Here is a 15,625-nt window from a genome sequence, read left to right as displayed (position 1 = left end):
GTTCCCCTAATGTTCACAACTGAGAGATGATGTGATAAATTATGGCACACCTATACTAAGGAATACTGAAAGTACAGAATCATTTAATTCCTTTTTTCCTGCTAAAATTATTTAAAAGAAATAAAAATCCTTTAAGTGTTTGCATATGTTTCCTTATGTTTTCCACGATATACATAAAGTGAGCTTAATTCTGGTTACTTATGGCAGAATTAAGAGAGGACAAGGGAGATTATGCAATTTGTTTTTAAAACTCTCTGTTTAGTTTAATTTAGTGTAAAAGGGCATATAATTTTTTTATAACTTTTTCCATTTAAAATTACTAAGGAAAAAAGAGGGATGCTGCCTCTGGATATCCCATGACTAGACACTTTTAAGCAGCAGTTATTGAAAATCACATATGAATGGGTCCTGTGCCATCTGACTCCTTGGAGAGGTGAGTTGTAAATTGGAATCCTGGGGGGTGGGGGAGGAGCAGGAGTGCTAATCAGGATGAAAGCTTATGAGTTAGGCAAAACTGCATTTGAATCTCAGCTCTCAGCCGCTTACCAAGCTGTGGACCTTGGGCCCATTATTTAGCTGCTCTGTGCCTCGGTTTCCTTATCTTTAAAATGGGAGTAATGAGATGACCTCTCATTGGGCTGTAGTGAAAATAAAGTGAGATCACTCATGCAAGATGCTTAGCACAGTGCCTGGCACATAATAGTCAATAAATGATAAGTATTGCTATTATTATTTTCCTTCTGGCTCAGTGGTAAAGAATTGCCTGCCAGTGCAGGAGACACAGGTTTGATCCCTGGGTTGGGAAGATCCCCTGGAGAAGGAAATGACAACCCACTCCAGCCGTATTCTTGCCTAGGAAATCCCATTAACAGAGGAGCCTGGCATGGGGTCGCAAAAAGTCAGACATGACTTTTAATGACCACCACCACCACCAACATTACTGTTATCACTATTATTATTTACAGTAGGCACTTCCCATTTTTTTTGAAGAGTGGGGCCTGGTGGCTATAAAAATCTAAAGCAAGGGACAGTGACCTCAACTTTGCTAGGTCTACCACACTTCCTGATACAGAAGGTGATGTGCTCTTATGCCACCCACCTGAGAACTGACTTTATTCTTGCTTGTCTTACCCTCAGCTAAAAACAGACTGCATTTCCTAGCCTCTCTTGCAGCGAGGAGCAGGGGAAGCCTTTGGTGGGACTTCCCTTTGGGAAGATGTCCTTTTCCTCTACCTTCCCATGGTCTGGATCCTACAGTTGGTGACAGGAGCCCTACTGGCAATGTCAGGCCATGAAGCAGCCTTGAAGAAGGAAGCCGTACCTGGGGGGGCCCAGGCACGGGAGCCTGAGCTGCTGATGACCCTGGAGTCACCATGCCAGCCTCAGCTCTCCTTCCTCTGCACATCTTTTATGTGAGACACACCAACCTCTATCTTGCTGAAGCCCCTTTTCTGAGTTTTCTGTAATAGGAAAATAAACCTAGCCCTAACTGATAAAGATTTCTCTCAGAACCAACCTGGAAAGCAAGAACTCACGGTGGGAAGGTAGCAAGGGCTGTGACCTGGGAAGGGCTGGCTACCAAACATGAGGCTGAATCTGGGCACTTACTCATCGCCGATGTAGAGCTTGGGCCAGACCTCGTTGACATGGGTGTACTGGGGACTGCCTTTCCAGAAGAGACGCTCCAGCTCGAAGGCTCCAGGAGTACAGTAATCCTCAGCCTCCCCCTCCTCCTCCACCTTCGGCAGCAGCTTCTTGGCAGATGGGTAGATGTTCTTGAGGCCTGTCCTCGATCCTCCAGATGTCATTTTGGAGCCAAGGGATTTTCTTTCCTTTGTGCAGCTGGTCATGAGAGAGGATCAGGGTTGGGGTTAGCAGGGGCAGAGTTGGGTAGAAGCTGATCTGAAGATGTGGCAGGAGTTTCCCCGGCTTGCTCTGATCCTCCTTCCTTTTCCCAGGTTATGGAGGTCAAAAAGGAAGGTCATGATGGCAGTTAAACAACACTTCCCTGACATTCCAGTCCCCTGCAGAGCAAGCATGCTGCATGCCCTCTGACATGGGCATATGCTGCAGACCCAGGACAGACTTTGGGTCTAAGAAATCCCTGCAGGCAGCCTGTTCTTTGCCATCTTTCTTTTAGATTTTTACCCCTTTGTTGGTGCCTACTCTTTCCTTTATGTGACTAGACTCTGCAGGCTGAGGCCATTTTGAGCATGAACAAGACGGCCCAGAAGGTCCCTGGCCTTCCAGACCCATGGTATTCAGTGTCTGCAGAGAACTGTCTGCAGTGGAAAGGGCACATCTGGGGATCCAGAACCTGTGAGGTCTGGGCAGCCAGGCATTGCCAGGGCTTCAGAAGTCTTGGGGTGGGAGGAAACTTGGCTGTGTGAGGGTTTGTCAACTTGTTAGAAGGTTGAACACAACGTTGGCCACCCTCACGCTAGGAGGCTGGCAGCTGTGTTAATTTAATGGTCATTCAGAAGACATTCCAAGCTAGAAAGCTGTGTCTGCAGATCAGGATGTTTGTAGAGCTTGTCAACCTCTGTGAATAGAATGTGTGTGAACAGTTTCCATTGTCCCCAAGGAAATGAATCTCCGTGGAATTGGGCACCGTGTGTTCTGTGGGCTGGGTGACCAATACACTTAGGCAGCCTGGGAAGGGAGGTTGTACTCACAGTGCTGGGAAACTGGAGGGAAAGAGGAAGGGGTGGAGTCACTGAGAAACTCACTGCTGAGAAATGGGGAGGGAACGCTATTCATATATGTAACAGAGCCTTGTGTAACACTTAATGTGTGCCAGGCACTATGCCAAGTGCTTTACAATTATTAACTCATTTAATCTTAACAACCCGAATTAATAGGTGCTGTGATTATCTTCGTTTTGGAGATGAGGAACACTGTAAATTGAGGATGTTTGTAATATGTGATCTTAGTCTTCTGAGCAGAGAAGGCAATGGCACCCCACTCCAGTCCTCTTGCCTGGAAAATCCCATGGACGGAGGAGCCTGGAAGGCTGAGTCCATGGGGTCACTAAGAGTCGGACACGACTGAGCGAGTTCACTTTCACTTTTCACTTTCATGCATTGGAGAAGGAAATGGCAACCCGCTCCAGTGTTCTTGCCTGGAGAATCCCAGGGACGGGGGAGCCTGGTGGGCTGCCGTCTGTGGGGTCGCAGAGTCGGACACGACTGAAGTGACTTAGCAGCAGTCTTCTGAGAAAAAAATAATTGCCGTGGGCTTACCCGGTGGTCTAGCAGTTAAGAATCTGCCTGCCAATACAGGGGACACAGGTTTGATCCCTGGTGTTGGAAGATGCCACATGCAGTGAGCAACTGAGCCCATACACCACACCTACTGAGCCAGTACTGAGCCCATGAGCCCCGACTGCTGAAGCCTGAGTACCTTAGAGCCCATGGTCTGCAACAAGAGAAGCTACCACAATGAGAAACCCATGCACTGCCACAAAGAATAGCCCCCACTCACCACAACTAGTTAAAGTTCACGTGTAGCAACGAGGACCCAGCACTGCCAAAAATAAATGAAAGAATAAATGTTAAAAAAAAAAATTGCTGAGAGGGCAGAGGTCAGAGTGTAGCATACAGCATAAGGAAGGGCAGGCCCCAGGGACTTAAAAATGTGAAAAAGCCCTGGGAACTTCAAAGACCAGTAGCATCCTATCGAAAGGACCCAGAGCACATCTCGAAGAGGCTCCCACTTATCAAAAATGGGACAGTTTGAACATGAATAACAAAAACAACCGCAGCTGACAGAAACACATCAAGCATTTAAATCGTGATGATACGTAAAACAATCATTCACTGTTGGAAGATGCTAGGGAACCAGCTCATTGTGAAGACAGGTCAATAAACAGAATCTAGCATTTGTTGTTCCTTTCTGATACAAACTGTACTACTGGGTAGATGAGGGGAATTTTCTTTTATAGAAGAACTTTAATAGAGAAGGAAGAAAGCACCATTTTACATCACCTGAGGAGCTAATGGATGCAGGAGCCGAGCACTGACAGCTGCAACATAAGAAGTGACGATCAGACGCTACGGGCCTTCTGATGGAGAAACACACCGCCACCACCAAGGAAGGCGTTTCGCCAAAGGAAGAGCTGGATCTTTGATCAGAGTCCTCAGAGTCTAGATCTAGCAACTGCTTTGCGGGAGATTCAGAGGACAGTTAAATTATACCTCAGGGTCTTATCTTTTAGAAATATGTAGTGAAATGTTCACGGATGAAATGATATAATGTCTGGGATTTGCTTCAAAAATAATACCACTGGAAAATGTAATCATATACTGTGTATGGGGTGGGGGGGAATGGATAGAGGTGTGATGAGGCAGGATTTGCTAAGGATGAGGGCTACAGGTAGTCACTGTTACTCCTTGTATGCATGAAAGTTTACATTAATTTTTTTTTTAAGAAGAAGAAAAGGGCTGAAACTACTGCTCTGGGAAGTTTGATTCAGCCAAGTTCACAGTAGATGAATTAAAGGATCACTGGCTAGCAGTGTCTTTGGTGATCATGGGAGGTCAGGATCTGTGACTTTTTCCTGCAGGACCCTGAGTGGAGGGGTGGGGCAATGGGCTGCAGAGGCCTCTCTTTGGAGTCTGTGGAAGTGTGATCTAAAGGCTACCTCCCACAGAATCATCTGGCTCTTGCAGACTCCTGAGTTGTACCCTGAACCAGGGTGGTGTCTAGGAGTCTGTATTTTAACAAACTCCCAAGTGAGTCTCATGCTAACTAAAGTTTGATAATATTTGTCCAAGTATGTGGTTCAAGAGTCAAGGAGCTGTTGAGTCAACAGAAGGGTAAGAAGGGTGCTCAATATGCTTTTCCATGTTCTCACTGAAGTGCAGACCCAAGTCTTTAGCCCCGAATAAGGATGTGGGACTGGGACAAGAGAGGGGCTAGAGAGCCTTTGGCCGAGGCTCCTTGAAGATGCTCCTTTGTGTTGTTTGCAGCCTCAGTGTCGGACATGTAAGAGGGGATCAGAAAGTATTTGTTGAATGAGGGAATGGCCTAGGGAGTGAATGAAAGGAGTGAATGGATGACCGAGGGTCGTGAAAAGACTTGGGGCTTGTGCTAGGGGCTTAGTGGAGCTGATGGGGCAGGAAGGAGCCTTGGGCTAATTTGGAGGAGGACGGAAGGTGAGTGAGGAGCAGAACACAGGATGGACAGTCCCCTGCAGCGGGGAGTTTCTCAGACCCTAACTCTGCTCTGGGGCATGGCTGCTGGCATTTGCAGTCACCAAGGGAGGTGTTATTTCAGGAATGGATGGAGGAACCAGCGTAGACATCCAGTCTCCTGAGAGTGTAAGCACACTCTCCCTGCTTCAGGCCTGAGGTGCTTCAATTTTAAGAGGACTGGAGCTCAGCTTGTCCATGGCACCAGCTCTTGCTGTTTCACAGTGAGTCAAAGCTGGGAACTGAAATTTGAAGGTTTGAGCCATTTTGAACACTGACTGCTACCAAAGTAGGCTTCCGAAGACGGGATTTTAGGGAGATGCTGAAGTAACTGCATTCCGAACCCTCTGCCTGCCTCCTTTGATCACTGAAGCTGACCTCACCCTTGCTGAGGCTGGTCCTCCTTCATTATACTGTGGAGGGAGCCATCCCCATCCCCGTGCTGAAAGCCTCGGCTGGATTTCCAGACAGAAGCGGAAGTGGTGTGGTCTACCCAGAGCGGCTTGGCACGCAGAGGGAGCTCTGGGATCTATTATCCTCCAGCATGTAGATTGAATGGGGGGAGAGAACAAAGCACAGAGCCGTCCAGAAACCACAGACCTGTAATCTTTCCAAATCCTGAAGGCGGCTTGTGTGCATCTCTCTGCATGGCTCCCAAGTCTCTGGATCTCAGAGAGGCCAGGAGCGTCTGTTTCCCAGATCACAGCCAAAGTGGAAGGGGAAGACAAACCTGCTCTGTTTGGTTTCCATAGATTCGACCTAAAGATTAACTGCCAAGGTCTCGATGACACATACAATATCAATCACAGGCTGAATGTCATAATGAGAGCTGGGCAGATTGTCAAGAGAGGCCTCCAGGTTCCTGTTACAGCTTCATATTGAAAGGTTTGGTCCCAGGAAATCAAATGTCAACTTGATGGCTACTTGGCCTTTATTTGCAGCATCAGCTTGCCTCTTCTCAAAGGATGATAGACTCAGGCTCCTTCCTGGAGGGGCCAGGCAGATAACATAGAGGAGTTAAGAGCATTGGGTGCTAAAGAATAAAACAAGCAAAAGCCCAGCTATTGGCCTCAGGTAGGCAATGGCACCCCACTCCAGTACTCTTGCCTGGAAAATCCCATGGACAGAGGAGCCTGGTAGGCTGCAGTCCATGGGGTTGCTACTAGCCGGACACGACTGAGCGACTTCACTTTCACTTTTCACTTTCATGCATTAGAGAAGGAAATGGCAACCCACTCCAGTGTTCCTGCTTGGAGAATCCCAGGGACTGGGGAGCTGCCATCTATGGGGTCGCACAGAGTCAGACACGACTGAAGCGACTTAGCAGCAGCAGGAGACATCAGGGAGTGGTGCGGACTGTGGCACAGTGGCGAGCAAACGCCCCCACTGAAGGGGGCAGCAGCTTGCCATTCCATGTGGGAATGTAAGCCCATACTGTTGGTTATTTTTATGAAAAGTCAGAAAGCCAGAGTTTTGTGGTAAATCAGCTGATTAAAAAAATTTAAGTCAGTAGGCAGCTGCACTAGAAACTAGTCTGTCCTGTCCCATTCCTCAGTTCGGATCACTGCCGTGGACAGCTCCGTTATACACAAAAGGCTTCCTCCCTCAAGGCCCTTTATTTCCCTGATTGAGGGCAGTTTCTGGTATTTGCACTGATCCTGTTTGTTGGAGCACCTCACAAACAACTTGTTCTCAAACCCTGGTTTCAGGGTCTGCCTTGGAGGGAACCCAACTAAGATATCGCTGATCTTAAAACATTCAAAGACACTGTGATAACAGAGAACGCAGAGACTGAGTGGTACTTGACCTGTAAGGCCCAAGTGCCGTTTCCCTCTGTGAAACAGTAGCCTTGCTTTGAGAAACTATTTCCAGGAATAATCAAAACTAGGATCCCTCGTTAATCTTAACTCCATGGCAGATTTTTCAGTGGTACAGCTTGTGTTTGATTAAAGGTTTCCCTTGCCAGTGAAGAAGGGCTAAAGCTGAATTTAGAAATATAATTTTGACACCGTGATTTGACTTTATATAAAAAAAAATTTATGGAATTTGGGATTAACCTATGCACATGACTCTATATAAATTAGGTAACCAGGGACCTACCACATAGCACAGGGAACTATACTCTGTGTCTTGTAATAATCTATAAGGGAAAAGAATCTGAAAAAAAAATGTATATATGTATATTCTTTTATATAACTGAATCACTGTACACCTAAAACAATATTATAAATCAACTATACTTCAATTAAAAAACTTTATATTATATATATATATATATATATATATATATTTTTTTTTTTTTTTTAACTAGCAGAAAAACTACCAAATACTGTAAACAAGTGGCAGGACTCAGAAAGATATTTTTGTGTGTCTTCTATTTTGGGATTCTTTATAAATAATCATGTTTTATAATAAATAACCACGTCTGTATTTTTTCACTGTGCTGGCCAAATAGAACAGTCTGGGCTGGAAGCTACTTGTGACTTCTGATTTATGATTTCCACTTCATCTGACTTGCCTCCGGGGCCTGGCTATTTCCTGGGGCTCCTCTACCTCTCTGTCCCTCTCTGCCCACATTCGCTGGCTGGTGGCCTTTCTCTACTCTCACAGCCTCAGCAATCACTGAGGACTCGGATCTACATGTCTCATCCTCCCTGAGCTGTGCCTCCTTTTTTGATCAAATAGAGCTGTAACAAAAGGGATGAAGATGCTTCAAAAACAAACACTTAACCTGGATTCTTTTGCTTTCTAAGGTGGAGGATGGAAGAAGCCCAGTGGAGAGATGCATCATTCATTTCAGCAGGAAACTTGAATATCTAAGTGGACCCCCTTGAGCCTGCAGAGATTGGCCAGGTAGCCATGTCCAGGAGTGTGAGCCACAGAACGGGCCTCCCGATTAACAAAAAAACACCATTGAAGGATCCTTTTGATGGGGAAAAGGTAAGTCCTAAAGCATATTTCGGAAAGTGATGGAGTGAACAAAGAGCTAAATTATTCTGTACAAGAAAGCAAGGGGAGTTCTGAGCCTCTAGAACATCCCCAGAGCGGGTGTGAGGGAACTGCTCTAGGGTGTGGGAGGCAGGGCTTGGGAGCCAGGTGAGGAGCATCCAGGGCACACAGCCACAGGATTCCTCAGAACAGGGATCCCCATGCTTAACTTTGTGGTTGCAAAGAGTCGGACATGGCTGAGTCACTGAACAACAACTGACTATATCAGTCTTCCCTAGTGGCTCAGTGGTAAAGAGTCCTCCTCCAATGCTGGAGACGTAGGTTTGATCCATGGGTCAGGAAGGACCCCCTGGAGAAGGAAATGGCACTTCACTCCAGTATTCTTGCCTGGGAGATCCCAGGGACAGAGGAGCCTGGCAGGCTCCAGTCCATGAGATCGCTAAAGAGTTGGACGTGACTTAGCGACTAAACAACAACTGGCTGTCAGCCCTCTCATTGTCACCCTGAAACTTCAGTGAAATTGTTAGATGGTACAGACTGCTATGTTTGCCGTGGTTTTGAGACATCGAAAGGGAAGAGGCTTGTGTTGGTGGAGAGAGGAGACCAGAAGTTTGTGAAGCAGCAGGTATAGTCTGATTCTGTTCTTATACAAAAATACATTTCACTAAAATATTAACACTAAGTATATCCTTATTTTAGAATGATGAGATTATATGAGCTTGTTCTTTTTTCTAAAATCTCTTGTGATGAACATAGACTACTTGAGAGTGTATGGCAGGGGGGAAAAGCCTGTGAAGGTTCTGTTTGAGAACTGTTCTGGGTGTTGGCGATGCACTCTCTAAACCTGTGGACTGAAGGTACAGACAGGTGGCCCTCAGGGCAAGCCCTGACCAGGAGTTCCTGCCGTGACACACAGCACCGAGCACCTTCCAGGCCATGTGAGTTTCCCAGAGGCAGGGCGGTATCCTTCGTGAGCCCTCTGGTGGCAGAGCCAGGCCTAGGTCACGTCACCGAGTCATTCTGGTCCCTCAGTGCTTCCCGGAAAACCAGAAGTGAGTCAAGTTTTGTGGGTTCTGAAGTGTATACAGTTTCTTTAAGAAAAAGAAAACCCAATAGGTGCAGGGCCTTAGAAGAGGCCAGTGCAAGTGTGGGGTGTTGACTCTTTGGGGGTAAATCTACCTCTGAAGGAAGCTTGCTTCCCAAGCGTCCCTTGGACTGGAGACAGACCTCAGGTAGAGAGGGCAGCATCCATCCCCGTCCCTTGGGACTCTCAGACTCTGCTGAGCCTGGTCTTGGTTTAGGCTGATTCGGCCAGCATCACGGCTGCTTTTTGACTTCACCTCAGAAGTTAGGCCTGGCCCTGCTCACCCTCACAATTTGCCATATCCCTCTGTTAAGTGCCAGGCCTGGGCTGGGCCAGAGAGGTCTCTGCCTTCTACAAGTTTCTGGTCTAGTGGAGCAGTTTATAATTTAGTCTTCTAAAAATTAATCCTCTTCCTTTGAAGGGATCCTGTGTTTATGGACATAACATATTTACCTTCCTAAATGTGTTGGGCTCTTGGGGAAAGTTAGCCTGTGTTGCCTACATACACATTTCTTCCATGACACCACCCAAGTTGGGCTTGGAATGTGCCTTGAAAGAAGGGGGAGAGTAAAAATGTTATTGTGGTTGGGAAAATTACTCTATTAGGAGAGTAATACCTACCACCAGAGTACGTGGAAGGGCAGAATTTGGCAGCAGTATATGTATATGAATATACATGTTTTTAATTTACTGCAAGTCATGCTTGTCTTTATGCATCTTAAATCTGCGAAAATGATCCCAACTAGGAAATAAAAGTTGTGGGATTTTTAAAAATTAAAACCTGGACGTGAAAGTCCTAGGAATTTTTTGTTGCCTATAATTTAATTCCTGATATATCAGACACAACCCAAGTTTAACAGATTTTTCTTTTCCTTTTGGATTCTGGCAAATATGTTAATAGGAGGCAATTATGTGAATTAATGTAAAATCCTTTTATTAAAAAAAAACAGAGAAGGCTTCATTTAAAGAGGTAATTTAATATTCCTTCTAAGATGGGGTTGATGTCATTAACTTGTTTGATTAACTCTTCAAATGGTTTCAAAGTGCTTCAGGGTGGTAATTTATGAACTCCTAATTGATTTTTTTCAGTCTTGGTTTGGCAGAGTTGGGCCTCCCAGAATCCGTGAGGAGGCTGGAGGGCCACATGCACCTTCCTTCCCAGACAAGGGAGCTGGCCGGGGTTGCCTTGACCTCCACGACCAGCCTCGTAGGGGAGAGGAGGCTCTGGCACTGGGGGCCGCAAGAGCCTCTGACCAGACCGGTGGTGGTGTAAACACTGCAGGCAGTTACACAGCTCATGAATTCAGGAATACATGGCCTTTTAGCCCCTCTCTTTCAAGGATCACTTCCCACTATGTGCCGCCTCAAAATGTGAGGCTTCCTCGTGAGGGGGGAAGATGTGGGGGTAGACTGTGGGGGTGCAGCCCTCACCATGCTCTCACCACCCCCCCACTTGCCCATCCACACCACTGTCACTCACTGGATCCATCTCTCTGTGCTGCGCAGAGGAGGCTCTAGGCCGTGGGAAGGCTGTAGGCCAAGCTCCCACTCTTACAGCTGCTACCACTGTGTTAGAAGCTAAGTTCTGAGCCCAGAATGTGTTAGGACTAGGGTAGAGCTGTTTGGTGGGGGCCAAAGGTCTCTGTGGGGGTAGTTGTGGCAGACAGGATGTGGCATTAATAAATACGTCTGAACATCCTCTGGGTGATGGGGCTCCTTTGCTTATAGGTGAAGTATAAGCAGAGCTTTGGGGAGAAGGAGAAAGGTCTCTCTCCAGCTTGTCAATATCTGGTGCCCATGCCAGGCTGCGATGAGACTTGATCCCCTATGAGTGGTGGGTCCAGAACCATCGAGGGTCACCTGCCCTGGAGTCAGGCTGGAGAGAACGCACGGAGCTCTGCCTTCTGACCCCAGAACCTGGAGTGGCCGTGTGCAGGCGGGAGTTCAGGGAACGAGGGAAGTGGGTGAAGTGTCCCCCCACCTCCACCTCACGGAGGGCCACCCGAGCACAGTGGCTGTGTGTGCAGGCTCTGAGGCACACTGGCCTTGCTGTGGTCTGGGCTATGTGATGCTAGAAAAGCTACTCCAAGGCTTTGTGTCTCAGTGTGCTCATCTGAAGTGAAGGTGATGAGGCGCACCCCTCCCCAGGCTGCTGCGGTTCCAAGTAGTAAGTACACGACCATGTGACTACCCAGAAGACAAGCTTTCTGAGCCGTGCCTCGCACGTGGTCAGCCAGGACCCCTTGCCAATTCACAGGGTTGCACGGTGTCTAGAGAAGGCCAGCCCTGGCTCCAGGGAGGGCAAGCTGCCCCCTAGGACTCAGCTGGGCATCACCAGGGTGATAGGAAACACAACTAAGGCCCTGGCCTCAGGGTCCCCTCTGCCCCTTGTCCCCTGTGAGGTTGGCAGCAGCCACTGGAAATCCACCCTCAGTCAGGACTTAGGGTCCCCTCCAGTCCAGTTCCACCCTAGGACCGACATGCCCCCAGCGAGGGCTTCCAGCTCGTCAGATGGAGGAGGGCCATCGCCCCAGCCCCCCAGCATAGATCTGTTTTTGCCCCTGAAGAGCCTCTGACCTCCCCCTGACTCCTCAGACCCTCCCCCACACCCACCTCCCCCTCCAGGCCCCCAGGTTGTTCCCCTGTACAGGATTCAGCTCAGAAGCCCTTTGAGTGCTGTTGGCAAATGTCATTTGGTGGGAACAAAATGCTTCTGTTGTGAAGAGGACAAAGACGAGGTCACGACAGAAGGTTCAGGGCACAAGAACACAGACCGAGTACAGAACCCCTCAGATGCTGGGCCTTTAGTGAGGCAGCTTCTCCACACACACGCCCTGCACCTTCCCCCGTCTTACTTGAAGCGTTTCCCCTTGGAATGTCCTCAGATTTCCTCAACATTCAGAGTCCCCCACTCCCAACTCTTGGGTCCAGGCCGATGAGGGGCCACTGGGGCCACAGGACAAGGGCCCAGAATCTAATGGGAGAGCCCTGGTCTGAGATACAGGACATGGTCCCACCTTCCTGCCTACAGGCGCTGGTGTCTTGGTCCAGAGGCCAAGTCCTTCAGTGACCCAGCCTCCCCATCTCTACCAGAGCAATCATCCCCAACCCCACCCTCCCACCAGGACAGGAAAAAGCTTCAAAAACAACCACTGTGTCCAAATGATGTTTAGGGTTACTGAGGATACAGGAAGCGTTCTCATCCCCAGAGTTTTGAGGACTTAGTTGTAATTTGTGCTGCCCCACACTTGAGGTGAGTCACCACGGGTGTCTCCATTCCACCCCCTCCTCCTGCTGAGGTTTTTTTCCCCTCTACTGGCTAAATGGATAAATGCAGAACCTTGCTGGAATATGATATGTGATGCAGTGCATCCAGTGCCTCAGAAGGGCCCAATGAGATTTAACCCACCCTATTATCCTTTAGAAATGGTCATTGAACTGGAAGCTTAGATTTAGAGGAAGGGAAGTGGAGAAAATTTCTTGGGAGTCTTTAGGGAAAGACGGAGCAAGAAGCCTGTCAAACTGAGAAGATGTCAGCTGGTCTCTGCTGTTCCAGAGACCAGGTGGAAAGGGGTCCTCTGATCCCCACACCCGGGACCCCAAAGAACAGTTGACTGAACCCAAGAGATGCCAGTCTCCCCACCAGAGGGCCTTACCTGTGCGCACTGGGTCCTGGCCGGGTCAGGAGGCGCTGGTCCGTGGGGCGTGTGGCGGCCGCACACCCAGCCACTCTGACTGGCATCCAAGAGCCTATTTTTAGGGTCAGATCTGCTGACGCTGACCTTGTGTGCTGCCCAGTCTATGAGGAGACCTGTGGCATCTGCTTGCAAAATGATTTGCCAGTGTGATCTGAAACCCTTGACTTTGGGAGTCCTGTACCTGGAGCACACACGCTTGTCCCCAGCCCAGCCACGGAGGCGAGACACGCGGCCACTAATGCAGGGACAGGCAGGGGGATTTCCTGGCTTTGTTTTCTTGGGATGGATGAGGCCAGGTGCCTGCGGGGCCCTGCCTGGGGCTCTGTCCTGGAGCAGCTGGAATGGGGGTGTTTTGCAAGCTGGCACAGTGCCTGTGCAAGGGCAGGGGCCCCCAGCCTGGAGAACTTTCCACTCCAGTATTTTCTGGGAGTTTCTGGAGCTGTCTTTGAGGAGTGAATGGAATGATTGCCACATCATGCAGGGTGATCAGTGAACCACATCCACCTTCCAGAGGAACCGGAAGCTTGGGTTCATTTGCATTGTGTCCCTTCTTGTGAGACCTTCGGCAGTTGTCCAATCCGTGTCTGGGCTTCAGTGGGGAAAATAATCATAATGCTACCCTCTTATGTTGTTATGAGAGTTACATGAAGTACCGTGTGGAAAGTATATAGCCAGTGCCTGATACATGCTAAACCTTTTAAAAATACTGGATGGTATTAGGAGGCCAAAAATATTCCCAATTCAACAGTCATTCCCAGATCTCTCTTCTTAACAATTCTCTCTCTCAGCCTCTTTGGCCCAGCCTTCTTTGCTCCTGGGTCCCCACCACTGTCCCTACTGCTAGGGTCCTCTTTTTTAGGGCTGCAGGTGTCGGGGGATAGCCCTGTCCAGGCTCCTCTATTTTTCTGGTAAAATCATTCCAAGGCTTCCTATAGTTCCTTTTAATGAGTGACTTGATTTTCCTTCCTTTCCCATCCCGTCACCCTTCTTGGGCATCCTTCAGTGTGTGAAGGATTAGGGGGAGTGGGTAAGGGGGTCCCCAGTCTCTCTACATCCTTCACTTAGTAGGGTCTTCTTATGTTGGGGTCATTATATTGCCCTTTACAACTTTGTATTCAGCAAACCAAAACACAATTCGCATGTTTAACGACTGCCAGTTTCATTTAGAGCAATTATGTCTTCTAGTATTTTTCATTGCGAAACTGCTAAGGAAGATTTTGCTTTTATTGATTTCTTGGTGCAGAGAATATTCACAAGGCAGAGTATTTAGGATTTAAGCATACAAAATGTATTAAGGAGGTCAAGCTGTCAGGGTCCACATGTCCCTGCCGTCATGTGCTGCAGTCAGAGCACCAGAGTCAGAGGCCCTGCTGCAATTGCCTAAGAACTGGAGAAGTCAGAGATGCTGAAACTAACTGAGGCTGAAGAAAGGTTTCCATCTAGCTGGGAGCCTGGAGGGCCAGTCCCAGCCTCAGTCCCAAACCCAGCCCAAGTTAAGGCCTGAGGTAGCAAGAGGAGCTGTTGAAGGTGTAGATTCAGAGGGGGCAAAAATCAAATAGCTAAAGACATCTGGGATGGGTAGAGAGAGAGATAACCATTAACAGAGCAGGGGAGTATTTCACACTGTCTAGAAGGATGGCCAAGGAAAGATTGGTGTGTGTTGCTGGATTATCACCTCCGCTAGACTAGCCCCTAAATGCTGTGATCAGAAGACTTGTGACCCTCTCCCCAACACCCCACATGTTGCCAATCCTTCACACATTAAAGGATGCCCAAAGGAGAGTGCCAAGGGTGGGGAAGAGTGGAAACCACGTAATTAATTGTGAGAAGCTATAGGAAGCCCTGGGAAGAGTTTATTAGAAAAGAGTGGTGGTGGTTGGGGGCACCTGGTCCATCTTTTAGTTAGCTGAAGGGCTCCCCTGTGAGAAACGACCGCCTTGTCTGCACAGCTCTCGGAGCAGCACTCAGGCTGTGAGTGAATGCCCCAAGGTCTGCCTGCTGTGGATGCAGCACACACACCATCATGCCAGGATGGGGGCAAGCCCGGTGACTGTCGGCTGGACTCAGAGACGTCTCGAACTGTTTAAGATTCCGAGGCTAATCCACCAGGATTCTGTGCAACAGCATGCCGCCCTAGTGCAGGCAAAGTGTGATCTGTAGAAACAGCTGTTGTTTTCATTGTAGCTTCTTAGGAACTTAACTTACATATGGCAGCACTTGACATAGGTTTCCACCCAAAGCCACTGCCTTCTCTGACTCAAGTGATTTTATTAGCAAATTCCCTTCCCCCAGAATCTCCCTCTACTTTCTCCATTTTCACATACGGGTAGACACTACTCTGGATCAGAATTCCACTCATGCGCAGTGGCAAGGCATGGTAGGCAGAATACACACACACTCACACTCATGCACACGCCCACAAAGGTGTCCACATCCTAATGCCTGGAACCTGTGAATATGTTACAAGGCAGACTAAGGTTGAAGGTGGAATTAAGAGTGCCAATCGTGAGATCTTTGAATAGGGAGAGTACCCTGGATCACCCAAGTGGGCCTGATGTAATCAGAATGTCTCTTTAAAGTGGGAGAGAGCGCCTGAAGAAGAGAGTTGAGTCCTTGTGAGAAGGACTCAGCTTCCTGAGGGGCCACAAACCAAAGAACAGCCTCTGGAAGCTGGAAAAGGCAACAGATTCTCCCTTAGAACC

General features: G+C 48.3%; 1 protein-coding gene across 4 annotated transcripts in view; it reads right to left on the bottom strand.

Moving 5' to 3' along the window:
* DUSP29 (dual specificity phosphatase 29) overlaps positions 1-12,963 on the bottom strand; it is a 32,595-nt gene extending 19,632 nt beyond the window's left edge. For 2 of the 4 annotated variants that reach the window (XM_040242370.1, XM_040242371.1), the window contains exon 1: positions 1,609-1,697. Coding sequence is in view for 2 of the 4 variants with exons in the window: in XM_040242368.1 (XP_040098302.1) it covers positions 1,609-1,808 (200 nt within the window). In the remaining 2 variants the exon portion in view is untranslated. Of the gene's footprint in view, positions 1-1,608; positions 1,843-5,792; positions 5,889-12,881 lie in introns of those variants that run through there. The other 2 variants (XM_040242368.1, XM_040242369.1) reach the window with 2 other exon arrangements.
* Positions 12,964-15,625: the final 2,662 nt, after the last annotated feature.

Source organism: Oryx dammah, unplaced genomic scaffold (assembly GCF_014754425.2).
Source record: "Oryx dammah isolate SB20612 unplaced genomic scaffold, SCBI_Odam_1.1 HiC_scaffold_6, whole genome shotgun sequence".
In the NCBI taxonomy this organism is placed as follows: Eukaryota; Metazoa; Chordata; class Mammalia; order Artiodactyla; family Bovidae; genus Oryx; species Oryx dammah.
Note: the sequence above shows the minus strand (reverse complement) of the source record. Positions and strands in the feature narration are given on the sequence as shown.